General features: G+C 42.2%; 1 protein-coding gene across 2 annotated transcripts; it reads left to right on the forward strand.

Moving 5' to 3' along the window:
- On the forward strand, window positions 1-27022 carry anos1a (anosmin 1a). 2 transcript variants are annotated; one of them, XM_039793651.1, is made up of 14 exons: window positions 1-266; window positions 3563-3616; window positions 7848-7913; window positions 8937-9159; window positions 12136-12320; window positions 16755-16884; window positions 17490-17695; window positions 18059-18185; window positions 18543-18650; window positions 19531-19619; window positions 20181-20352; window positions 21466-21695; window positions 24588-24729; window positions 25279-27022. In XM_039793651.1, exons 1-14 carry the CDS (start codon window positions 66-68, stop codon window positions 25329-25331), a joined length of 1986 nt encoding a protein of 661 aa, XP_039649585.1. In that variant the 5' UTR covers window positions 1-65; the 3' UTR covers window positions 25332-27022. The 2 variants fall into 2 exon arrangements, with proteins under 2 accessions (XP_039649585.1, XP_039649586.1); XM_039793652.1 differs by having other exon boundaries at window positions 21469-21695.
- The last annotated feature ends 234 nt before the right edge of the window (window positions 27023-27256 follow it).

A 27256-nucleotide genomic window follows, 5' to 3' on the forward strand; every position in this document is an offset into this window, starting at 1 on the left:
CCATCACATTGCTCCCCACTGCATCCTCTTGTTTCCCAACCCTGAAAAAAAGAAGAAGAAAAAAGATGCTGGGGACAACAGGCAGCGCTGCACTTCCCAGCCTTTCGCTGTGGATTATTTTCCTCCTGGGCTCCGGTGTGTGCGCCAGGAAGCAGCACGATGATGCCGAGGATGAGGAGTCGTGGTCGGAGAGTGTTGCCAGGGCGACATGCTCGGCGCGGTGCCTCAGATTGCACAGCGTGGCGGCGCTCTCCACCCCGCTGCTGGTGAGTAGTTTGGTTTAGGGTAAAGGTTAAGGTTAGGGTATGGGGGTCAGCAACCTTTACTGGCTTAAAAATAACAAAAAGAAATCTGTCTGTTAAGTTAAGTCATAACCCTAACCCCGCTGCCGGTGAGTAGTTGGGTATAAACTAGAGTTGCATGATGGGAGGAAAATATGCAATATGCGATTACGTTGAATATCGCGATAACAATATAACTTGTGATTAATAAACAGATTTTAAAGTGTCCTCATTTCTGCTGCTTTCAGTGTTCTGCTAAAATACATTTCTTGTTCAATTTAAAACAAATGAAAGGAAATCATTTCCAACTTTCTTTTATTGAACATTGAATTGAATATAAAGGCAGCTCTAAAAAAGAACACTACATTATAAAGTGCAGTTTTCTGCTGATATTTTCTTTCAATCAACTAACACAAAATACCTCTGAGTGTTTTTCCCGATATATAGCCTTTCGCAATTTGTTTATTGCAGCAGTTGATATCGCAATGATGATAATAAACTATGTATTGTGCAGCCCTAGTATAAAGGGTTAGGGTCAGCAACCTTTACTATCAACAAATCCATTTTTGGCTTCAAAAAGCCACCAAACTTATTTGAGCCTTCCATTTTTTGGGGACTTATCCAGTTCTTAAATGTTCTTCTTCACAGCCGTTCAGAAATCGCTCTCTTTCTTTCATCCCCATCCGGGTTCTTTTCAGAAAATGCAGTGTGCTTGTTCTGGAAATATCTTTCAAATACTGTTTTTTTGTTTGCCAATTTCTCGCCGCAGACCAAACATAAAGGCTGGCTTGCAGCGTAGGCGTTTGAAGCAAACAAATCAGTCCACTCACCATTAAATTCTCAGTTTTCCTCCCATAAGTGTGTGTGTATATATATATATATATATATATATATATATATATATATATATACTTATTTATTTTTTTGATGTGGAATCCATTGCCAGTTTAGCAGGGGTTTCGGTCCGTTTGGGAAAAGAGAAAAGAAGCTGGTGACGTCCATAGTCTATGATGCAATAACTGTTGACACTTAAATACTACACTAAAATATTACCGTCTTTATTTTGTGGAGAGGAGCTGAAGAAGAGCAGCTTTTAATCTTAGAACGCAGCGAAGACTCCCAAAGTGTCAGTTGACTTTTTTTTGAAGTTACGTAGGTTCTTAACTAAAGCCACAAACGTTATTATTCTAACCCAAACTAGAGCTGCTCGATTATGGAAACAATCATAATCACTGTTATTTTGGTCAATATTGAAAATCATGATTGTGTAACAGGATTACTACTTAACTTCTGGAAAAGATTTCTTTTTATTGAACTTAAAAAACAGTAAGTCTCCATCACCAGTGCAGAGGAATGTAAGTACATTTACTCCAGTACTGTACTTCAGTCCAAATGTTGAGGTACTTGTACTTTACTTGAGTCTTTTCTTTTCATGCCACTTTCTACTTCTACTCCACTACATTTCAGAGAGAAATATTCTACTTACATTCCACTACATTCATCTGTTCCAGCTTTAGTTACTAGTTACTTTACACATTAAGATTTCTGCACACAAACTACATGTAGTTTATAAAATCTGATGTTTGATTCTAAAGTAAACTAGCCAACAATATAACAGATAATTGGATTCTTTACACTTCTACAATGGTGTAATACTTTAACTACATTTTCCTGATGATACTTACAGACTTTTACTGAAGTAACATTTTCACTGCAGGACTTTTACTGTAACAGAGTACAGTGTGGCATTAGTACTTTTACTGCAGTAAAGGATCTGAATACTTCTTCCATCACTGCACCAGTGTGCCTCTGGCGTCACACTGAAAATATAAATCAACTGTACTAGCATCTCCTGTGACCTGACCAGTGATCCTGGATCTGCCCTCATTATTTTTCAGCAAACGGCCTCAGGCTCCCAGCAGGGAGCCGTGAAGGACATCAAGCCCCACAAACCGGGGAGGAGAAACTACAGAAGCAAATAAGAGAGATTAGTATTTGATTAGTATTTGACTTTTAACAGCCACTGACTGAGTTTTCAGTGGCTGTTAAAATTCAAATACTTATGTCTCTTATTTGCTTCGGTAAGAAATTTGTCTTCATACAGAAAAACAAAACAGTTATGTGAACTCGGAGCTCCGTGTTCTCTTGACAAACTAATTATATTGCCTGTCTCCAGGGAGCGATTTGCCAGGGGGGGATGCGTGGGATTTCCCTCTTTCTGGTCTACATATCCTTGCCTCTGCTGAGTTATTATTTTTTTTTTCCCAACTTTTTTATTTAAATTTTCACAACTAGCGACATATAGCACAGGCCATGGTGAACAAAGCGTAGCTGAGTTATTTTTATCCCTGATGGTGACAAAATGTATTCCCCCCCTCAGAGTGATCATCTACTTAACCAATAGACCATATATTATACACCTAAAATAGGAGTATTTTAAACTAAGTGCAGCGCTGTAACTAGAACACAACCGAGCAGCAGTTGCTGGCTGTATTTAGAGAGCTCGGGGACGCTGGCTACTAGCGGCCGTTGTTCAGCCGCCAATAGGTGACTGTGAGTCGGCTACAGGTACCGCCAGATGATGTGCTTTCAGGGGCCATGGATGGTAGTGGAGTTTAGCCAGAAAAAGTGAGCGTTGTGGGCGACGGCAGTTAAGTCTAGGCACAAAAATGACTCGTTAAGTTTAGGAAAAAGATGGAGGTTTGGGTTAAAACACTCCTGAGGAACGAACGAGCGTTTCCTGGATGAAAGTATTTTGCGAACTCCACTCTCCAACTTGAAAGCGGTGTGTTTTATGTTGACACCACAATGTGCTATTTCATTTTCCATTGGCTATTGAAGTGCATACGTGTTTTGGTATGGCTGGCCGTGTATCACTATATCCAGGGTTTCGGAAGGGGGATTTTGTTTTGTTGTGAATGATCAAAAAAACTCCGCTTTGGGCGCCCAGATAGCTCAGTTGGTAGAGCAGGCGCCCATATACAGAGGTTTACTCCTTGACGCAGCAGGCCAGGGTTCAACTCCGACCTACAGCCCTTTGCTGCATGTCATTCCCCCCTCTCTCTCCCTTTTCATGTCTTCAGCTGTCTTGTCAATAAAGGCCTAAAAATGGCCAAAAAATAATCTTAACAAAAAACTCAGCTTTTTTCACAAATCGCACCCTGCCTATCTCTACTATGACAGCACTGTAATTAGGGCATTACAATTATTCTTTTGCACTTAATTCAATGAAATTCACCTGTGCATCTCTCTTTGTCTCCCTTTTTTCCTCTCCTCTTCAGAATGGATTTGATGGATCCCTGGGCTGGTGTCGTAGTCATAACCAATGTGCAAAGGTAGGTAGCCAGTGTTTCCCAAAACCTTTTTAAGCTTGTACATATATCATGCAACCCTAACCCTAACCCCACCCACCACCCAACTGTCCCGTTCTCGTGCCTCATGTCAGTTAGACGTACGTCCCGACCCAGAGCGTCAAAAAAAAAAAAAAAAAAAAGCCTTTGCTTAACGTCTGCTCTTGCTCATTCACAGATTATTTTGTTTGTACGCCTTCTGATGTTTCGGAGAATACTGCAATGTGCATGCTCGTAGCGCGCGCACTACCTACGGAGGCCCACACACGGTGCCGCTCGCAAGCATAACCAAGCCTCTAGCCCCGTTGCTTTCAGATATTCAACATCCCCCACGAGGAATATTGCCTCCTCATTGAGCACTGGAGATATTAACACGCCTGAGCAGCCTCTGACTTTGGTACCCGTGCGATCCAAGTGATGGGTAATTGTTCTGACATGTTAGCGCATGAGACATCTCCCCATGCAGCTGCATTATTAAAAGCTTCTAAAGTGAGATATCCAGACCTTTTAATGCATAATCACAGGGAGAAAATTGTTAAATTATTCCATGATAGGATCTTACTCTTTAACAAAAAGGTCTATCTCTGTAGGGATCCTTTCCATAATGTTGTCAGACTCTTAGAATAATAATCTGAGTCTGTCAGCGGCAACAACAGAACTTTAGTGGACGTAGACTGATGCTGAACATTAGTCCTGTAGGGTTACATCACAGCCCAGTTCATGGCTGACGGTCACAGCGTTCTTCCTAAATACTGGACCAATTTCAAAGATTGTTGTTCCCATCAGTAACACAAAAACATGGGAACATAGGGTCCAGGTTGAAAAAAAACGGTAGTTACCCTTTAAGAAGCATCAGTGTTGGCTTCACTTTTTAGACCCGGAAGATGTCGCTTGGCTTATTCATACATAAGTAGATTTAATGAACAATGAACCATACATGGAAAGAAAAGTATAACTTTATTTCTGGACACTTTGCTGTCACTATCACTAAAGATGCTTTATTTCAGACCTGAAACTCTCCATAATGTGGCAATCCCGGTCCTGATACATTCTTCATTTAAGCTACCGTAACATTTTAGTTTAACTCAAATTGGCATCACAGCATACGTACAACAGGGCCATAAAAATGGTTACAAACCATCATATTATTAACTGCTGATTTAGACTTCATATGCTGTTATGTTCATTATGCTACTGAAATATGTTTCGCGGCTCCAGACAGATTTCTTTTAAGATTTTGGGGAAAAAAATGGTTCTTTTCATAGTAAAGGTTCCTGACTTCTGGGCTTGTTGAAGCTTGTTGATGCGAGACAGCCCATCCCTTTTGGCTCGAGATCATTTTGGCCCTCATGTCGTCCTTGCGGACCCTGGTGGTAATGAGTGCTTGTTAATCCTTCTGTCACTATCTCCTCCAGGCAGACAGCCATTTTGCAAAGTGCCCGAGTTGATTAGCGACACACTCCCACACAGTCCGGTTAAAAGAGCTCAAGATGGCACTACTGTACAGCATCTAGTTCACAACGACGTCTATCAGTCGCTCTTGGCAGCCATCGCTGGACCCCAAAACTCCCTACAGCCTTGTTGTGATGTTTTGACTGAGAGCCAGACATCCTTTTCTTTTAGCCCTCCTCGCACTATACTCCCATTTTCAAACGTATAAAAAGTACTTGTGAAACAAATTTGCTCGCCGTTTGTTCCTTGGGAAAGGTCTTTGTCTGTGGAAGTTAAAAGTCTGGAACGCTTTCAAAGAAGAGCGTGAGTTGTTGGAAAAAGGAAGCTGGGGACAAACATGAGGCCTGTTCTGTTTTTCTCAGAGGAGTTTGTCTGGGCAGCGAATCAAACCGTGTCGAGCGCCGAAAGAGCAGCATTTTTACACGGTCAGCAGAGAAGTTGTTGGCTCCATTATCTCTGGTTGGTCACGGAGGAGTGCTGTGAGACACACACATACACACAGCTTTACAGCGCAGCCAAATAAACACAAGTCACGTTCTGTGACCTAAAAGAACAGCTAGGATCCAATTTGGTTCTAAATTCTTCAGCCGTCTCGGCAAATATCTGTTGTCTTGGCTACCACTTGGGACTGACACCGCTAAGTTTTGGTTTTCCAGTAGAAGAACTAATCTCTGTTTAAACTAACACGCCCAAACCTCATACTCATCAACATTCTGGTATACTGGACATAAACAGGAGGCAGCGTGGAGACTCTGCCCACTGCTGGTAGTTGCCATGGTAACGTTAGTAGCTTTAGTCTCAGAGAACGGGACATCGTGACCGAAATGTTGGCGTCAGTGTCGGTGTTCCCAAAGGTCTCCATTTGAAACACAACCCCACAGATTCCAAACCAAAACAGGTCAGAAGTGTTTCCAAATGTCTCCGGTTTAGGGGCTCGGAAACACCAGAGCAGGGGGAATGAGAGGGAGAATCACCAGAGCAGTGGGAATGAGAGGGGGAAACGCCAGAGCAGGGGGAATGAGAGGGAGAATCACCAGAGCAGTGGGAATGAGAGGGAGAATCACCAGAGCAGTGGCAATGAGAGGGGGAAACGCCAGAGCAGGGGGAATGAGAGGGAGAATCACCAGAGCAGGGGGAATGAGAGGGGGAAACGCCAGAGCAGGGGGAATGAGAGGGAGAATCACCAGAGCAGTGGGAATGAGAGGGGGAAACGCCAGAGCAGGGGGAATGAGAGGGGGAAACATAGCAGAAGATATTCCTTTTTAAATCAGAATGTAGCAGTGTAAATGTAGCCTTAGGTGCTTTTACATCACAAAGTTCCCCGCAGTCAGCTTTATTTCCGACATAGTGGAATTCAATGCTTGATTTGAGCTTGAAATGGGGCGGAAAACTGAGTGACGCCGGGCACGAGAGTGGGGACGTCAGTCTGGATTAGTGGACAAGTTGTCTGGTGGAGAGTGGAGAGGGGAGATGGGAGATGGCAGGGCTGGCACAGGGCTATCAGACATGCTTCACCGAGTCTTCATCGCAAAGCAGGAAGAGCTGTGTACAGTGTGGTCCATTTGGCAGCAACTTTCCCCCCCTTTGTAGACAATAGATAAAAGTATCCAAACTCCTGGGACATACATCAGACATCAATCAACACAAGTTTGTTCAGAGTTTACAGTATTCTCTAGCAGCGTTCTTGTGTTGCTCTCCTCCCCGCTGTTTCTCACTACAGCATGAAATTACAATCAATGTACACTATCTCCCCTGGGCAGCCTCTGCTAACTGGTGCAGGATGCAGCTTTATGGTATAGAGGTTGATGCTTTTACTTGGTGACACACTCCAGAAACAGCTTAAGAAAGCCAGAAAACTTCAGCTTTTTCTTGTGTGGAGTGCTGTGTGGACTAGCTAGTAGACCTTCCTTGAGGAGAAAAGATCTGGCAATGCAAGACTAGTGTTTACATGATGGGTATTGAATGAATTGCCCTAACACCCAGGATGTGTTATTGGTTAAAGGTGCAGTAGGTAAGACTTATAAAAGTAATGTTCTTTCATATTTGCTGAAACTGACCCTATGTTCCAGTAGAACTACATGAAGCAGGTAATAAAAAAAAATCTGGCTCCTCTGGCTCCTCCTCCATCCTGGAGTGAGATTTGAAAATCCACCGCTCCCTGTTCAGATGCACCAATCAGGGCGAGGGGGGGTGTTTAACTGCGTGTCAATCACTGCTCATGCACACGATTTCATTCTCCCTTGTGGGGGGAGGGGCTTAGGAGACCGTTTTGGGCTTTAGCAGAAAGGGGGGAGGGACTGAGAAGTTGTTGATGTTCCAATTTTTTGGCTAAGTCCTGGATCTTCGCAATCCTACTTACAGCACCTTTAACTCACCTTGGTGTGGTCTTGGTTTGAAGGTTATTGTGTGCTTCAAGCGTTTATTGTGTATTTTATAGAACCAATTAGATCTGATGGCCGATTCAAAAGGGGATGCAATACAGGGCATTCCCAAAAGCAAGATGACAGATCTTAATCTGACTGGCAAAGGCAAACCCCTTACCTCAGGCTTTAATAATATAACTCACAGTCTGAATGATTCGTGTCAGCATACTAGAGGAGTTATTGTTACCTGTAATAGAGCTCTTTCAAGGAAATTATCCAACACTGACTCAATTCGGTGGTAAGAGAAGCTGTCTGCTAGTGACACATTTTAGTCTTAATCTAGAGAGAATTTAATTATTCTATTATATCATTGTTCACTCTTGCTGTGTTCTCGTCCACAGTGCCTGGAGCCCTGCAAAGATTCCTGGGAGATGAAGAGGAAAAGTGATTGCAGAGAGCTGTGTGAGGTACACTGCAACGCTGTATTCTTTCTGTGCACTAGTATTATGGGATCAGGAACTATTGATTTAACTTGAAATCAGAAAGTCTGTAAAACATGCACTTGTTTTCCCGGGGTAGAGCTGAATCAGAACAAACAATCGATCACAGGGAATATGGTTAGACAATTGGTATCAACAATCACCCTTTCATTTATGTACTGTCAATAGTTGAGTGTTTTGGATCCAGAGTGAAAGTGACTAGAGTTTTAGCAAAGATCAGGTAAATTTAACTGGTCAATTAAATCTGATTTAAATGTAGTAATGTAGGGTTGTTTCATTGTCCTTGCTTAAAAACCTAGAATGATTCTAAATGTTCAAACCATCCAAATCATTTAGTTTTCTTATCTTGAGAAATCTTTAATGATGTTGTGTATCCCTAACAGTCTTTGTGTGATCATTAGATTTGAATGTATAACATTCTTATACTTATATTTCTGTTATTTTTATATTACAAATATACTACAATCAATTACAGGCATCTAAGCAAAGAGATATAGGATTAAAGAAAGGCTTGGCTTTGTCAAAACATTCAAATAATTAATGTAATAGAGGACACCATGAGAGCAAAATCAGTCCACATCACCATGTAAACAGTTAAAGTGGAGATGGTTCCATAGCATTTTTTGCTTCCAGATACCAATGCCTGAACTCTCCTATCAGCCGATACCGAGTACCGATCCGATACCAGTGTGTCATATATTTGATCATGTTTTAACAGTTGTGTACTAGTAATAATAGAGTGGATGTGATATGATTTCTATCTTGGTTCTACGGCCTGGCTCAGGTTAAAGTCTTTGTGAAACATGAACAAACACAAACAATAAATGCTGCAGAACTTTCTTTTATTATCCAGTTTGACAGTGAGAAAAGAACATAAATAAATTACTTTAAAGTAGAGTTTCTTCTGGGCTTATATTATCTCTAATATAAATGTAAATACATTACCCGTCCTATGATGCTAACTGCCCGGCCTCCTTTAAACCCATCTAGCGGGTGTTTCCCAAGAAGCGCTGGGAGTGTGTGACCAGCTGTGAGTTCCTTCAGTCAGTGTTGGCAGTGAAGCAAGGCAGCTGTCCGCCTCCAGAAAGAGCCAGCGGTTTTGCAGCGGCCTGCGTAGAGAGTTGTGATAATGACCGAGAATGCCCCGCTCAGAAGAAATGCTGCTCCAACGGCTGCGGCCATACCTGCCAGTCTCCCAAAGACCTCTACAAAGGTACGTAGAGCCAGAAGAACTGCCATTTAGCATGTCATTGATCTACTTAGGAGGAAGTGCATTTAAAGGGGTCATTTTGTTTTCGTTTTTCAACCTGGATCCTATTTTCCCAATGCATTGGTGTCTAAGTGACACTGTGTGAACAAAAACTTTGAAATTGGTCCAGTATTGAGCTAGAATGCAGTAACCGGCAGCCGTGAACCAGGCTGTAATGTAACCCTACAGGACTAATGTTCAGCATCAGTTAGAGTCCACTAAAAGTTCTGTTGTTGCTGCTGACAGACTCAGATTATTATTCTAAATGTCTGACAACATTATGGGATGGATCCCTACAGAGATAGACCTTTTAGTTAAAGAGTAAGATCCTTTTAGTTTAACATGAAACAGCTCAGAAACCGACATCACAGTTAAATAATCACTACTTTTAGCTTGTATAGAGCCAACACATTTTCCCATGTAAATCTGTAAACTATTGGCGCTTACCCACTGCTAGTACCTGCTTGGCTCAACTTGACTTGACCGCGGTGCCCTGTCCTCTATTTTCCATTGCAGATTTAATACCGCCTCATATGTGAGGTGAGCATGGCTGGTCGTCATAGCGACGCCGCAGGAAACTGCCGTGACCTAACGCGACACACACACACACACACACACACACACACACACACACACACACACACACACACACACACACACACACACACACACACACACAAAACGTGGAAGGTGTGTTGTTTTTGATTCTCAGCATGTGGCTGTTTACCAGAAGAAAAATGTAGTTTCTAAAGAAGCTGGAGGCAGCAATAAAACAACGCTGGCTAAACTATTTAAAAATTGCGGGTTTGTTCAGGACCCCCCCGTCTGTCGCTAGCAATGATGACGCAGTGATTAGTGACAATTCTCTCTGACCAATCAGCAGTCTGCAGGTTTTCATGTCACCTTTTGGTATCGCCTCAGCTCGCTTGGAATCTGTGTATGTTGTGTACCTGTTGGCAGGTACCAAGGACTTTTTATCATAATGGAAAACCACAAAAGGCGAGTGGAGTTGAGGCGAGTCGAGCAGTTACCATGTGATGGAAAAACGCTGAAAGGGTTTATTTCAACCAAACCAGAGTGGTGATTGTTGGAACAGTGGAAAGATGAACCAAGACGGCTTTGATAGTTTTATTTAGTTTCTGTCCAGTTTGAATGAAGAGTGTTTTACGATGATAAAAGTCCTGATTATTTACATGGAGTCTGGTGGGTGTGGTGATGGTGATTTCGGGGCTGTTTCATGTGAAAGCTGTAGTGCGTAACTTTTTGATATTAATGAACGTCCGTTACATTCAAGCCATTACCAAATGAGTTGCACACAAAGCTAATTAAAACTATCAGCTCCACACAACTCAGGATTTGTCAGTATGACTATGTTCAGAAGATTGTGTCGTCCCGCGACTTTCACATGCAGAAACTTGAGTGAAGATAATGAGAAGAGTCCATCATGTTCTTTTAATCCTCCATGTCTCCTTGGTTGCTAGCAACTGTGTGGAGGAGGGGGGGAGGGGGGGGCGTGCTTGTATCATGTGGACGTGCCAACAGTTTTGATGTCATTATAATTCCTCATGGGGCGACAGAAACTACGCACTATAGCTTTAAACAAAAAGGATCTTACTCTTACCAAAAATGTCTATCTCTGTAGGAATCCATAATGTTGTCAGACACAGAGTTTGTCCAGTTTATGTAGTGATGTCCAAATAAAGCTTCATGAACCATCTTCTTCATTTTCTGAGGCCACTAGAAGGCGCTCTTGGTTTAAATAAAAAGGCTCAAGGAATGGTAATTCAGCGTGCTTTCAACCCTTTGTTGAACAGAGAGCGCCATCTAGTGGGCTCAGAAAATTAAGACAATGATTCACGAAGCTTCATGAAGCTTCATTTGGATATTAGATCACTAATTTAATGCCAAGATGAGCACCAAAAATTGCACAGCACCGATAAATCATTCAATTTCAAATCTTCCTGTTTAATTTGAAAATGTTTTCTATTATAGTGCTAAATTTGTCAGAAAAGTACTGTTATTATTCTTATTATTTTTAAGCATTTTTTACTGTGGCACACTTAAACTGTCATAAACGTCTTGTCAACCTAAAAAAAATGTCATCCCAGCCTCCCTTGGGCCTGTACTCAGATAAATGAGGTAATTCCAGGTGGAAAATCTCTCGCTAACAAAGTCTGTGCCGCTGTGCTGCTCTGAGTCAGGTGGAGCTTGCCCTACTTAGGCTTCATTGTCAAAAGAGGGGTAGGGTGAAAAACGATCCTGTGAGCTTGCAGCAGTGTGTTCAGGCCACACTGATGCCAACACACACGATAGGAGAGAAATGTGTGGAACTCATTTTGCCGTCTCACGCCGTGACACTGAGTGAAGCTGTGTAGCCTCGGGGACTGTACCTACCCGTGACAACTCAATGTGCCCTCGGGAAAAAAAAAAAAATAGCTGAGAAAAAAAAAAAGTTGTGGGGAGGGATGTAGGTATAAAAAAAAAAACCCTAATCACAAGAGTTTGACAAATGTCAGGTCAGATCCGACCAGGCAATCTAATTGGTCAACTATACATTATTCATTTAGAAAACTTCAATACCATACAACACAACCTATTCCCAATTCCACCCACGCAGAAAAAGTTCCACATCTCCAATTCCATGCATGTGGCGCCCGACTCGCCAAAGTCAAGGCTTCAAAACGTCCAGTCCACAAACCACTATTTTTACAGTCTATGATATACGTATTAACAAGATAAATTCTTCATTTTCAAAAATCCAAAATCTGTATCCCAGCACAAACATTTCATGCCATTGTCTCTTTAGTTCTCCTAATACAAATTATCACATCCCCGATTTACATATACCAGAAGCTATCTTCAACGACCACCAAACCAACCTGATATCGCATTTTGATTTTAACATAATTGTCAATATAGTTTGTGGATTTAAAAATCCAGGTGTTCCTCTGAAGCCGAGGAAGGAGCTGGGCTTTGAAGAACTCTCGTCTGGTCAGCTGACGGTGCGTTGGTCTTCCCGCTTCAACATCTCGGCTGAGCCGGTGGTCTACATCCTGCAGAGGAGGTGGAACTTTGGCATCCAGCCCAACGAAGACACTGCCACTAATTGGCAGGTGGTTGCACAGGTTAGTTTAGGGGTTTGTAACAGAGATGCTCCGATACCATTTTTTGATTTATATCTTTATTGTAACAAATACAAACACTAAACGCCCCAGAACTTTTTTTGGTTATCATCCAGATGACAGTGAGTCATAATGGAAAAGAACACAAATAAACTACTTTAAAGTAGATTTCATGGGTCACCGTTAATTGACAGATACGTTTAGGCACCTAAAGGTAGTAATCGCCAAATGAAGCTTGAACTGTTTTCTTTTGTTCTGAGCCCACTAGATGCCACTCTTGGTTTACAGAAAAAGGCTCAAGGAAATTCAGCGTGCTTTCAACCTTTTGTGGAACAGAGTGCCATCTAGTGGGCTCAGAAAATAAAGACAATGCTTCCTTTGGACATTAACATTTTGGTCGTTACATCTTGTTTTTTTTGGAGCCAGAAGTGACCATATTTGGACGAGAGGGTGAAGCTGGAGAGCACATTTTGTTTCCAAGGATAGCGACTGAATTTTTTACCTAGACCACACCCCAAACTAACTTATTTTTTTTTACTAGTGATGGCACTTTTTCTTAATTTTCTGAGCACACTAGGTGGTGCTCTCTGTTCAACAAAGGGTTGAAAGCACACTGAATTGCCATTCCTTGAGCCTTTTCTTTAAAAAAAGAAAATTAAGAAAATTAAAAAAAAAGCTTCCTGAAGCTCATGAGGTGTCTTTTGTTCATCACTACCAAAAGGTGATGATTAAGATAACATACAAATAATGCCTTTCCATTGATGAGGACAGCTTGCCCAATGTGTGTGGCCTGGTGTTCAAGATTACAATCTTGGGACATATTCAAGTACTCACAACTGCAATCATTGTACTGTAGTTCCAAACTGGACAAACTAAAACTAATGGGTGAGTCTGTCCTTATTTATGACTCCCACATAGAAGCCTCCTAAAAACTTAGTTCAGAAGACTTCTAAACCTCTGCTGCTGACAGCCTTGTAATTGGGCTTTTAAAAGGCTTAATGGCATTTGGCTTAGAAAACTATTGCTTTAAATGAGTATTTTGATTGAGGGTAAAGGTAATTATGCTACACTGATGAACAGAGGAAGATCTCAGTCGTCCGTGGGTGGATTACATACATCATCATTAACATTGTTATACCATTAAATACCCTCTCTTATATCCCATAGTCCCACAATACATTTTTATGGCTCTGCTCTGGCGATAGCTGTGGGCATTATGTTTCTGGGTCGTCCGTCTGTCCCAGACATTGTAAACATTCAGGGCTGTTGTTGAGGATGACTCGATGACTTTTGCTTCCTGCCACCTAAAGAGAGGCAGAATCTGTCAGATGTTTTTAAGTTCCATAACGTAGGTAGGGTGGCTGAATTCATTTTCTGGTCCAGTCAGAGAGACTCAGGGGAAATTACACAAAGTTGAAGTTATTTTAAAAATGTTAAAGATTTGGCTCTTTTGAGAAAAAATTCAGGGCTGGAGCGCCCAGAAGCTCTGCCCCTGGGCCGACCCATTCTTACGAATATGATATCTCAGGAACCCTTGGAGGGAATTTCTCCAAATTTGGCACAAACGTCCATTTGGACTGAAGGAGGAACATATTGACTGATTTTGGTGGTCAGACGTCACTGTGACCACACAGAAGTGCATTTTTTCACTTCTGTGAAAATTCTGACAAAATTTCACCCAAATGTCTAATAGGATAAAATAATGACGTGATGACATTTCATATCCAAAAGGTCAAAGATCAACTTGTGACATCATAATGTTCTGCAAAAATGCATTTCTAGCAGTTATTCAAAGCCATAACTCAGGAACAGAAAGGAAGACATCTGGTCAGACACTGAGTTCTTGAAGCTGGTGATTCTACAGAGTGTGTGAAGCATTCGTGTTTTGCCAAAAAAAACACTTAATAGCTTTTATCAAATGCTTTCAAAGTCTTCACTACATACAGTACAGGCCAAAAGTTTGGACACACCTTCTCATTCAATGCGTTCTCTTTATTTTCATGACTATTTACATTGTAGATTCTCACTGAAGGCATCAAAACTATGAATGAACACATATGGAATTATGTACTTAACAAAAAAGTGTGAAATAACTGAAAACATGTCTTATATTTTAGATTCCTCAAAGTAGCCACCCTTTGCTTTTTTGATAGCGCTGCAAACCCTTGGTGTTCTCTCAATGAGCTTCATGAGGTAGTCACCTGAAATGGTTTTACCTTCACAGGTGTGCCTTGTCAGGGTTAATTAGTGGAATCTTTTCCCTTATTAATGGGGCTGGGACCATCAGTTGTGTTGTGCAGAAGTCAGGTTGAGTCAGCCGACAGCCCTATTGGACAACTGTTAGATATTATATATTATGGCAAGAACCAATCAGCTAAGTAAAGAGAAACGAGCGGCCATCATTACTTTAACAAATGAAGGTCAGTCAGTCCGGAAAATTGCGAAAACTTTGAATGTGTCCCCAAGTGCAGTTGCAAAAAACATCAAGCACTACAACAAAACTGGCTCACATGAAGACCGCCCCAGGAAAGGAAGACCGAGAGTCACCTCTGCTGCTGAGGATAAGTTCATCCGAGTCACCAGCCTCAGAAATCGCAAGTTAACAGCAGCTCAGATTAGAGACCAGATCAATGCCACACAGAGTTCTAGCAGCAGACACATCTCTAGAACAACTGTTAAGAGGAGACTGCGCAAATCAGGCCTTCATGGTCAAATAGCTGCTAGGAAACCACTGCTAAGGAGAGGCAACAAGCAGAAGAGATTTGTTTGGGCCAAGAAACACAAGGAATGGACATTAGACCAGTGGAAATCTGTGCTTTGGTCTGATGAGTCCAAATTTGAGATCTTTGGTTCCAACCGCCGTGTCTTTGTGCGACGCAGAAAAGGTGAACGGATGGATTCTACATGCCTGGTTCCCACCGTGAAGCATGGAGGAGGAGGTGTGATGGTGTGGGGGTGCTTTGCTGGTGACACTGTTGTGGATTTATTCAAAATTGAAGGCATACTGAACCAGCATGGCTACCACAGCATCCTGCAGCGACATGCCATCCCATCCAGTTTGCATTTAGTTGGACCATCATTTATTTTTCAACAGGACAATGACCCCAAACACACCTCCAGGCTGTGTAAGGGCTATTTGACCAAGAAGAAGAGTGATGGAGTGCTGCGCCAGATGACCTGGACCCAATCGAGATGTTTTGGGGTGAGCTGGACCGCAGAGTGAACGCAAAAGGGCCAACAAGTGCTTAGCATCTCTGGGAACTCCTTCAAGACTGTTGGAAAACCATTTCAGGTGACTACCTCTTGAAGCTCATCAAGAGAATGCCAAGAGTGTGCAAAGCAGTAATCAGAGCAAAGGGTGGCTACTTTGAAGAAACTAGAATATAAGACATGTTTTCAGTTATTTCACACTTTTTTGTTAAGTACATAATTCCATATGTGTTCATTCATAGTTTTGATGCCTTCAGTGAGAATCTACAATGTAAATAGTCATGAAAATAAAGGAAACTCATTGAATGAGAAGGTGTGTCCAAACTTTTGGCCTGTACTGTATGTTATATAGGTCTGGACAGACATGGAGGCAAACAACCGCAATGTGGTAATTCTAGTTTGATTGTGGTTTTTAGGTTTTGGCCAACCACATAAAATTACAGAAGAATAAAATAAATGAAATATAATATTAAAGATGCAGAGACAGCCTCATGCACATCACTGGAATACCTGTTGAGTTCAAGATGTGACCAGCTGTGGGGCGGCTGTGGCTAAGTGGTAGAGAGGTCGCCTGCCAATCGGAAGGTTGGTGGTTCGATCCCTGGCCCTGCAGTTCCATGCCGAAGTGTCCTCGGGCAAGACACTGAGCCCCGAGTTGCCCCCGATGCTGCGCCATCAGAGTGTAAAGGTGTGTGAGTGTTTATCTGATGAGCAGGTGGCACCTTGTACGGCAGCCTCGGCCACCAGTGTATGAATGTGTGTGAATGGTGAATGGTTCCTATACTATGTTAAAGCGCTATATAAAAACAGTCCATTTACATTTACCAGTAACATTTACATTTACGGACCCCATATAAAAACACAGGGGGCTTAAAATGGAAGACACAGCAACACTGACGCTACAATATTCTAAATATGGCATTCACCTGAACTGATATAGATGTTCCACCACACTTCAAAACATCCAAAGTATCCCTTAAACCAGTTGAGACTTAGCAGCAAAAACACCTTTCCATCTTTTCCTGCTGAAAATGTTTTAATTTAACTAGGTGCACTTTGGTTTTTAGTGCGTAAATGCTAAATTTATTGCTAATTTTCTGTTTGTGTTTGTCTTGAGTTTGAAAACCAACATTCTCTTCTGAGATTGTAAGAAGAAAAGAATGAAATAATTTGAATGCAAACATCAGTGGTTTGCTTTATCCCAACTCTCCGCCTGATTCATCGTAGACCACAGAGCAGGGAGCGAGGCTCTCTGACATCCGGCCGGGTCGCTGGTACCAGTTCAGAGTGGCAGCCGTCAACACCCACGGCACCAGAGGTTTCACCACGCCCAGCAAACACATCCACTCCAGCAGAGGTAAGACAGATAGCCTGTGTTTCTGTTTGTTGTTGTGTCACTTTAAGTATAACAGCCTGAAGCCCAGTTCAGACCAGTTGGGAACAAAATAAATAAGTGGTGGCCACGTGTTATTAAGGCGTGGGAATGAAAAGTATATTTAAACTCTTAATTAGCATTGTCTATGGTATTATGTATTGATTTGGCTGGAGCAAAAGTCTGTTGTTCTTTCAGATACAATTATCTGGTCCCCACGCCTTATTAATGCATGGCTACGACTTAGGCAAGAATAATTCGTGGCCATGCAATAATATTTTTCTGTGATCTTTCTGGGGCACCGTAGATATTACTCTGTGACTGCATGTTAATATTTACTTGGCTTGTGGCTCGGACGTAGAATGGTTGCCCAATAAACACAAGGCTCCCAGGCCTCTGGCCACATGTCGTGTCCCTGAGCAAGACACTGAAGCCCAAGTTGCTCCCCGGACGCTGTATGTATAGCTGTCCACTGCTCTTAATACTTAGGATGGGTTAAATGCAGTAATAAAATGTCACTACATTGTACTGTGTGTAGTGTCCTATTAAGGAATACAGTTTAAAGTTTAAAAGCATCCCCTCACCCGCAGACCCCTCCAATCCTCCGGCTCCCACTGAGCTCAGAGTGGCCAACATGAGCTTTGGCAGCGGCAGGACGGTGTCGGCCAGGCTCCGGTGGAGCATGCCTGCTGACCTGGATGTTCCCGTCCACCATTACAAGGTCAGCTGGAGCTGGACTGCAGTCGGACAGCCCTATGCTTCATCCCTGACCAAGAGGAGGAAGATAGTCCGAGAGGTGAGGACGAACACTGAAAGTCTCCTGAGGCAGAGGTGGAAAGAGTAAAAAACTCGACTGCCATTTTCTTTTCTTGTGTGCAGACAATATGTTTTTGTACAAACAGTTTACAGCTTATAACTATTTCAACCGTTAGCTAATTATTTCTAACCGTCAGCTTACTTTTTCAACCGTTGGATAACTATTTCAACCGTTACTATTTCAACTTTACTTTAGCTAATCATATGAACTGTTTAGTCATTACTCTTCACAAGGCTTCATCTGGCCATCACTACTCCTTTGGGAGACTGAAAATGCAGTTGAGAAAAATGTGTTTTTATGAAAACAGTCAGCTTGACTGCCATTTTCTTTTCTTGTGTGCAGAGCCAGGTGGAGCTGGACAGCATGCGGTCTAACAGGAGCTACAGTGTGGAGGTCCAGGCTGTGTCCTATTGGGGACAAACTCAGCTCAAAGGACCCCGAGCTGTCCTCCACTTCACCACACAGCGCAGTATGTCTTATATTACATCATCATAAAGGATCATTTTCATAACCTTGTCAGACACTTAAAATAATAATCTGAGCCTGTCAACGGAAAAAACAGAACTTTTAGTAGACGCTAACTGATGCTGAACATTTGCCCATTAACGTTACATTGTAGCTTCTTTCGTCTCGTCTCCAATTTCAAAGATTATTGTTCCCATCAGTCACTTCGTCATCAGACACAAGAACATGGGAAAATAGGGTCTGGGTTGAAAAAACCCGAAGTCACCCTTTAACACTCTCTATAGCTGAGTTTAGTGTAGCAGTAGTTATGTGTTGCTCCAACAGGCCAGTCCTCAACCATTACATTTTGTCTGTTTTATAGGCACCAGTACTGCTCTAAGAAACCCTACAGGTGACAGTCTGGATGTGGGGACACCGTTCTACCAGGACGGACAGCTCCGTGTTCATGTTTACTGGCAAAGCAGCTCGGGTATGTACAGTTTATACATGAGGAAATGTGAGCGTCTGTCATCAAGATAAATGAGGCAAACACTTGCTGACATGTGGCAAAATGAGGCAAACACTTCCTCTGACATAGCTTTACTCTTTACTCACTGGGCGCTGCTGGTTTTTCGGGGTATTTACTGTATTAACAAGTCGCCCAAATTAACATCAATGCTGTCAACAAACCTAGAACCGTACATCTGTTCTTCACAATAAAATGGCATGCTTCAACAACTCCAAATTATGCAGTAAAAGCTCCTTCGTTTCCACTTTAAATGTAAAGTTAAATCGCCACCTGAGCATCGCCGAAATCTTCTTATTGCTTTCCCTCATCAAAGTCACTTTGTACGTACATGTATGAAAATTCACATTTAGATTCTTAGATGTGTATAAATTATTTCTATTTGCAATTTGGGAGCGATCTTCAGGTTCCTAGCATTTCGGATGATGTACACCACTTCTATGTAGCATTTACTGTTGACTTGTTGTCTCCCCCTGAACATCCCCTGTCCCCCATGCTTCTAAAAAGGGGGGTGCTTAGAGTTTAAAGCAACAGTCTAATTTGTGGAGTAATATATTTTTTTGCCATCTTACTCTATCGTAGAAGAGAGGAATCAATATCAACTTCATCTCTGTGTGTTGACTGCAGTGATAGGTCTGGGATATTTTTAGCTTAGAGAAAATTCTAGTCTTAGGTAGAGGTTACAAGATGTGTGCTGTGGATTTATTAGAGGATGTTGCTCTTTTAATAGAACTACATGTCCAAGACCTTTCTCCGTATGGAATATCAAACTTATTTTCTGACTCTGGGTAAGACAGGGAGAAGCATTAGGACACTGTTGTAAAAGCGCTCGTTGTGTTTATAGATTCCTCAGCTGAATTCTACGGAATCCAGTGGGGACCAGAGTATTGTGGACACAACCAGACGAGACTCATGGAGAAGACCAGCACACGGGTAACCTATAAAAATAAAACATTGTCACTGTGAGCATAAATAGGGCACCGTAAACTGCGTTGTCATTCGGTCCGGTAAAAGGCTGGGTCCCGAATTCAATACTTTTTAGGCACTGACGGAATTGTCTCCAAAGTGTTGTGTATTGAAAAATTCCTCGTCATTCAATACCTAATTTCAATACCTAAGGAGTAAATCTCATCAGCGTCAATGAGCCAATAAGCACGCAGCATTTTTATAACAAGATCTAATAATGTTTGTGATTGGCTGTCTAATGTTATGTTAACGCAGAGAAACGCAGGAAAAACTGAAATGAATAAAAAGATTTGTGCCATAATGTTGTACGTTTTTTAGGAAGTCGTTTATGAACCGATATCAAAGTCACAGTATTGGTATCGGTACCAGTATCGAACATTTTTTAACGATACCCAGCCCTGGTCCGGTATATACCGGCTGTTAAGGAACCGGTGTCATATTGGCACAGGGTTTCGATACCCAAACCTAGTAATAACGCATGTAGAGAGCAGATCTTCATGATCATTTTCTGCCTCTGTCTGATTTTAGGAGAGTTTTGTGAGCCTGCAGCGCTTGCTCTTTTCCTGTAAGTATAAAGTCATTCTGCAGCCAGTCGGCAAGAAGAATCATCTTCCGTCAGAAAGCACCAGCTTCTTCACGCCTTCCTGTGCCACCATCCAGGCCAAGAGTCCGAAACCCATCACCTGTCCTGGAGAAACAGGTGAGGCAGCCGGTACCTCAGGTCTTGAAAATACTATTAAGGTACAGCATACCGTAAAGGACCTATTAGATAGAAATCAATGCATTTTCCTGTTATTTCTGACAATTTGATAAACAAAAATGTATGTTATGCTTGAGTAAATGAAACACCAATTAACAAAACTGCCATCCCTTTCCTTGCTAGCAAAATGACTGTGTTTTCCCCGGAGACCTCCTCCCCCACAGCCACCGCTTATTACTCATAATTACTTTGATGTTAAAAAATACAATATGTGCAATTAACTGTTGTACTACCAACACTTTTACTTTGATCCTACTCAAAGTAATTGAGGAGACATTTTACAAATCAAGTTTAAGTATGTTTAGTGAACTCCTTAAGGTATTTTGAGTCGGACAAACACAATACTACACAGTAACCGTAAGAACAAAAAGCAGCTTTGGGTTTCACCACTGATTTCCTAAATCGATTTGATTCCGATACACAAGGTTCTGATTCGTGAGGAGGGACCATAGCCTGCTGTAACCAGCTAGCTAACGGACAGCTGAATATATACTATACTATTACTATTTATATATAACTATTTGGCCACAACACATGAGGCAACACAACAGTTGGCCTTCGTCGCCACTATTTCTTTGATGTTGGGTTGGTCTGGGCCTAAAAAACAATAGTTTATAACGACGATGTTTCACTTCTGGGATTGTTTCACTTCCGGGATTGTTTCACCGTATAGCCCTCATTTTCGGCCGGATGTCCATTACCTTCCTCTATTTTTGTGTTGGACTATAGATAACTGCTCCTCAGATCTCTGCAGGGTAAATCCAGACAGCTAGCTAGACTATCTGTCCAATCAGAGTTTTCTGTTGCACGACTAAAACAACTTTTGAACGTTCACATGTTCCACCAAAACAAGTTCCTTCCTGAGACCAGTTAGCAGAGGCACCGTGGCTCCGTCCGGAGCTTAGCGCCGCCCAAGACGATTGTGATTGGTTTAAAGAAATGCCAATAAACCAGAGCACGTTTTTCTCCCATCCCGGAATCTTGTGTGGACAATGCAAGACTAGAAAACCAATGCCAGAATTTTCATGTAACCTCTGGCTGTGCTTCCTCCAGCAGTGTCCCCTCAGAAAGTACTGGTGAAGGCAGCCAACCTGACGGCGTCCTTTCAAGTCTGGGCCGGAAACGTGACGGCCATCTTTAGCTGGGATTTGTCCACAGCCCCGCCCCACCAGCAGCTGACAGGTTACCAGGTAACCTGGGCGGAGGTGATCTCCACCAACCACCACAATAACAACAACAAGCGGCCGCACAGCCTCATCTCCCAGTCCCAGATCCTGCCCCCGGTCAGTGCTCGAACAAACTGTCGTAAATCTTGAGTTTGGCTATAAACCAGTGGTACTTTGAGTTATGCATAAATTAAAGACAGGGCCGTAGTTACTAATCAGGAAACTGAAGTCATGCCCTCTATATTTCTTCTGGGAATTTAAGAGTTTTATAGGAGTTTGTAACAATTTACTCTGCAGGTACGTGATTCCCTAATCATTTTCTAGGTCTAAGTCTATGAAAAATAAGTGTGAAATATGGTACAGATGTTGGTGAAAATTATCAATTAATTACAAATAATTGCTAGTGTAAACAAGAGAGTCTTTCAGGCATATACGCATATATTTTTTCTCGAAGTTTGAAATTCTTTTCAATGTTTTTTATTTAACGTTTTTGATGTTTTTTTTTTTTTTTTACATTCTAACGTTTTTAAGACGTTTTTTCATACACTTTGGATTTATTTTTTTTTGTATAGGGGCCAGTAAAAATTGACTTCGGGCAAGTACAATTTTTTTTCACTAGTGTGAAAGCATTTTTGGGATGTTTCGGACTTTCGAACCAAAGACAGGGAAGCTCCTTTAAGGAACAGCTCAGTGGTGAGTGTGCACGTGAGAGAGAGTAACGGTGTCAGAACTCAGAGCAGACAGCTGTCGGCTATCAGAGCTGAGAATAAATCAGCAGTTTACTTGTTAAGTGGTAGTAAATGTACAGAATAGGTTTCAGTTTGTCTCTGAATAAATGCTGCAGCGGTAAAGTTCCTGTGTCTCGCTTCTCAACATCCCAACAAAACAAAAAGAGCAGCGGTCAGTTGGAAAAACTAGAGACGGAGAGGACGGGGAAGCCCGTCTACCAACCAATCAGTTACAACTGTCGGGAGATGCAGCTTATGTATGTGATAACAACAGGATGTAGTTTTGTCACGTAGAGATCTTAAAGATGAACTGAAGTGAAATAATCTGCATTGATAATGTGTTGGTTATGACAAATAAAAATGAATTACACTAAAAATTTTAATTAAAAAAAATCAATATAGCTTTTTTTAAGCAACACAAAAATTACGTTTGTTAGTATTAGAACACTGACAATTTCGATGACGTCACTGGCATGGTAGGACCTGCGAAGGTATATAGGTTACAGTGCAGCATGGACATGAAAATGAGTAATTTTAATGGCATAGGTTACGCATTTGAGCCTGTGAGGGACAGGCCTGCAGTGTCTGAGTACCACCACATGGAGGATGACCAGTCCATGGTTTCAGGCTCCACCTGCAGTACAGGACCGTGTGGGGGGAAGTGACTGGTGTGTGTGTGGGCGCTGCCGGAGCATGGACACTGCAACTGAATCCATCTGTGATTGGACGAATTCATCCAATGGGATCGCTTGTTAAGTTACCTGCACGCAAAATGTTAAAACCAAAATAAATAAAGTTTGAAAAAAGAAAAAAAAGTTCGCTGCACGTAGGAGAGTCACCCCAGGTTAACCTGAGGTTATTAACCCTAGATGCACGGAGGATTCACGAGTTCTGCCGTTTACGTTAGGCTAGTGTAGAGTTGGCAGATTTTTTCCTTGTGGTCGTTGATGGATATTACACAAATGGATACTGCACAGATACCTCTTACTATGGAACTAGCAGCTTTTTCTGCGAGTTGAACTCCCTCTGCATCAACGATGTGCCCTGAGGCGGTGGACACCAGCTAGCATCAGGGTGAGTAGAAAGGGACATTGGAGTCTGTTTACAGACCTGCTGTGGTTTAGTTAGCAGCTAGTAAACGCATTATTATTGATCTGTGATATCGTCGGAGTCAGGATTTATTCATACAGTCTGTGGTCGGAGTGCTAGCTTGTGGAGTTTGACATAAGTGTTTCCAACGTGTTTAGCTGCTAGCCTTTTCCCTAGGTTGGAGCGTGTGGTATCTAGCTTGGTTTTATGACCCACTTTTTTAATGAACGGCCAAGTGTGTCAGTCTCAGTTTTGTTGAACGCTATTATTTGTGTGTGTAAGTGAATATGAACGTGTTTTGTGTATGTGACAACGTTACATCCAGCCCTTTGCCTAGTAGACTAGCTAGCATGCTGGATAACAGCTAAACATCCCTCCCTGTCCTCTGCCTGATGGGAGCGTTTCAGCGCCCTGTCTCTGCGGCAGATAGCATCGCTGGTGTTGGTACTTGCCGTTGGTCTATCGGTCGGCCCTGTACTGTAGCCTGAAAAGTTGATCTTTGAGGGTATGGCCTCAGGTTTCAGTCTGTTGGACTTAACCCTCACCAATGACCCTGTTGTATCAAATGTACAGCTCCTAAACAGTCTGTCGCTAAAAATGGTCGCTACAGACTCTAAATCCAGGGGCGCGGAGGGCTAGCCAGTTTTAAGGCAGCTAGCTATGAGTTGAGGACTGGCTTCCTTGTCAAAGGTAGCCTGTGGAAATGTATCATAACCCCAGCTGCCTTAGCCCTATAAAATTCATTACTGCAGCCAGGGGTAATGCAGTATGAACCCCCCTAAACCTGTTGGTTGCTGTTTCCTGAGCCATGTCCGTTAGCCTCTGACTGTTTACATTCCCCGGCTGCTTACCATGCCAGTGACGTAGCAGGTTGTGGAATTCCAACATGGCGGCGCCCATGTAACAACAACAACACTTTCAATGTACCATTTTACCCCTTTTAACAAATTCAGCCATTTTAATCATTGTACCAACGAGAAGAAATAAAATACATCTGTTATATCACCTTTAATCAAATTCCAGTTCAGTTCATCTTTAAGGGCACTTGCATAACTGCAGTGTACCTTGGTCCGGACCTTGGTTCGGACTTTCAGGTGTGAAAGCCCCCTTAAAGGCCGGTTGGACACTTTGAGCATATTAAACTTTGTCTTCTGCCTCCTCCTCTCACTGAGTCCTTTCTCGTCTCTTTCAGGATGGAAATGTCCTGGTGGTGCCAGGCCTGCATCCGGCCGGTCTGTATCGGCTGGAGGTCCAGGCCATCACAGCAGAGGGTGAAGGTCCTGCAACCAGCCGCACCTTTCAGACCCCTGGACACCAAAGCACCGTGAAGCACAGTAAGGCTACTTTTACATTGCTACGTTTTGGTTTTTAAGCATAAAGTTTTGAGCCAAAAGTGATCTCGGTGCACCAAGTGTTTTTATCTCCAGTAGAAGAACTAATCTCTGTTTAAACTAACACGCCCAAACCTCATATCTCATCAACATTCTGGTATACTGGACATAAACAGGAGGCAGCGTGGAGACTCTGCCCGCTGCTGGTAGTTGCCATCAGAAATAGAGGCATAAAAAAATAGCCAAAAATAGCGACAAAACCGTCAAAAAATCCGATCTTAAGAGAGTTTGTTCCTGAGACTGAAACAGCTCTGGAACAAAGTTAATTTTCTCCTGATGTGTCCGTCTGAAAAATTCCAGTTCAGTGTCAGAATGTTCTGGAGATACGTGGCCTGTGAAAAAAAATGGGTCCAATATGTACTTTGGTGACTACGGGGCGAAAGAATTGCTCATAATCGTGACCCAGATACAGGAAGTTACTCTGAGCTGGGGCATCTTGTTTCCAAACCATCTTTGAGTTTACTAACAAATGCCTTGTCTTCCCTCATTCAGGAACCAGGCTGAGGAAGCAGCACCATAAACAGCCAATCATTGAGAGGCACTGAGCCCAGACAGCCAATCAGCATGCATGAACCAAGTCTCCCAAACTCAGGATGATCAGGAATCCACAGAACAGGAATCAGTAGCGAAGAAACGTAGCCTCACCAGCTTTATGATCCAGATGAATTCTCCCAAACAACTAGCAACCATTTGAATATCTTCCAGTGGACTGACCGCATTACTCTGAAACAGCAGTAAAGTTGTGAGGAACTTCCTTTTGACTCCCAGCTGAGAGTACATCTCAGCACTTGTTTGTAATATGTGGGTGTAGATCATCATAGCATGTAGATGCAGTAGCTATACAAATTGTGTTACCTGTAGGGCTGGGTATGATTACGTTCAGGGCTTTAAAATGACACCCGCCAAATGCGGGTGAAAATTAACTTTGATGGGAAACATTGTAAAGTTATTAGCGAGTTTGGCCGGTGATGAAAGAAGCAAAAAATACTGCGTCTGTTGGAATCGGCCGGCTGCAGAAACAATGTGACAGGTTACCAGATTAATCTGTTTTCCACCAAGAAATTTGGGCGGTTTTGTGTGTGTTTGGCTTGGAAATGTAATCTTTATCTGGCAACACAGCTCGTAGTACTAATCCTACATTTCCCATAAACACTATGTCGTGACCGTCGGCTACGTGCTAAGCGTGTAGTACCGATTAAGAGCTACGCTGAAACGGAGAAGACAAACCGTAAAGTAAAGTTAGTTAGGAAACAACAAACAAACATGGCTAGTGGAAAATCTGATTGGCTACTAACTTAAAAGATCTACTAGCCGTGTTGGCTGGTGATCAAAGAAGTTAATTTAAAGCCCTGATTATGTTACATTAATACATAAACCAACTTTTAGTACCAAAACCTAAAGAATGAAAGCTTGTTATTACATAAAAACTATTTTTCTTAGGAGGGCTATTGAAACTAATACTGGAAGTACACAAATTCCATCTCTGCCCAACAAGCGCTTGGACATCTTTCCAAACAAGACTTCTCCATGAGCGAGACTTGGTTAGACACAAAAACAAAGTGAAAGGTGAAGAAAAAAGTTTTATTTCTCTGTAGGGATCCTTTCCATAATGTTGTCAGACACTTAGAATAATAATCTGAGTCTGTCAGCGGCAAAAACAGAACTTTTAGTGGACGCTAACTGAAGGTGCGTAATGACCCCAAAGGATTAAATTACGTTGTTGTTGCCTGCAGCATTCTTTTTCAATACTGGATGAATAAATAATCTACAGATTAATCGACAATGAAATCATCAGTTGCAGGCCTACAACTTAAGTCAGTTCTTTATTCTGCCGACACAATTTGTTCTCTCTTCCAGAAGTATTACGGTTTGATATCCAGCCCTAATTCCCTGCTGTACCTTTACAAAATCCCTTTGATGGAATTGCATGCAAACACCTGAATGTTAAAAGTGTTGTCGTCAGCACAGAGTGCTATCTTCTACATTTTAAAACCTGAGAAATAATTTCCTGCGACTAATTCCCTGATGAGATTTGTTGCTTTGACATGTAGCTCCCCTGTAACTCTGTAAATGCTGTATATACTGTTTGTCTGTATTTATTTGTGACTGGACGAGTGTGAAACACGTCTACTGTGTGTGTGTGCTCAGTCTTTATAAACCTCCAGAGACGCTGTACAAAGTTGTTTTTCCAACTGAAGATAAATCCCATGTCGATATGTGTCGACTTTGCACGTGAGCTGTTTTTAATTTAATATTATTTGATCTTTTGTCTTTCTGCTCCCTCATCAGCAATGTTTTTTGCAGTATCCAGCAGTGACCTTTGTCCGTTTAGAGAATTTCTAATGATGGTGTAACAGAGGCTGTATTCCTGCGAGGAAAAGCAAAGCCATGAGAAAACAAAGATCTGCACTTTAATTCTACCTCCATTATTCTTGTGTTGGAGCGCAAACAAAAGGATTAAAGAACCCCT

Source organism: Perca fluviatilis, chromosome 24 (assembly GCF_010015445.1).
Source record: "Perca fluviatilis chromosome 24, GENO_Pfluv_1.0, whole genome shotgun sequence".
NCBI lineage: Eukaryota > Metazoa > Chordata > Actinopteri > Perciformes > Percidae > Perca > Perca fluviatilis.

Excerpts from the sequence above, each read along its gene's own strand:
- anos1a (XM_039793651.1), top strand. The coding sequence starts at position 66 with ATGCTGGGGACAACAGGCAGCGCTGCACTTCCCAGCCTTTCGCTGTGG. Across the intron at positions 16,885-17,489 it reads ACACATCCACTCCAGCAGAG|ACCCCTCCAATCCTCCGGCT; the intron begins GTAAGACAGATA and ends CCTCACCCGCAG. Across the intron at positions 21,696-24,587 it reads AGTCCCAGATCCTGCCCCCG|GATGGAAATGTCCTGGTGGT; the intron begins GTCAGTGCTCGA and ends CGTCTCTTTCAG.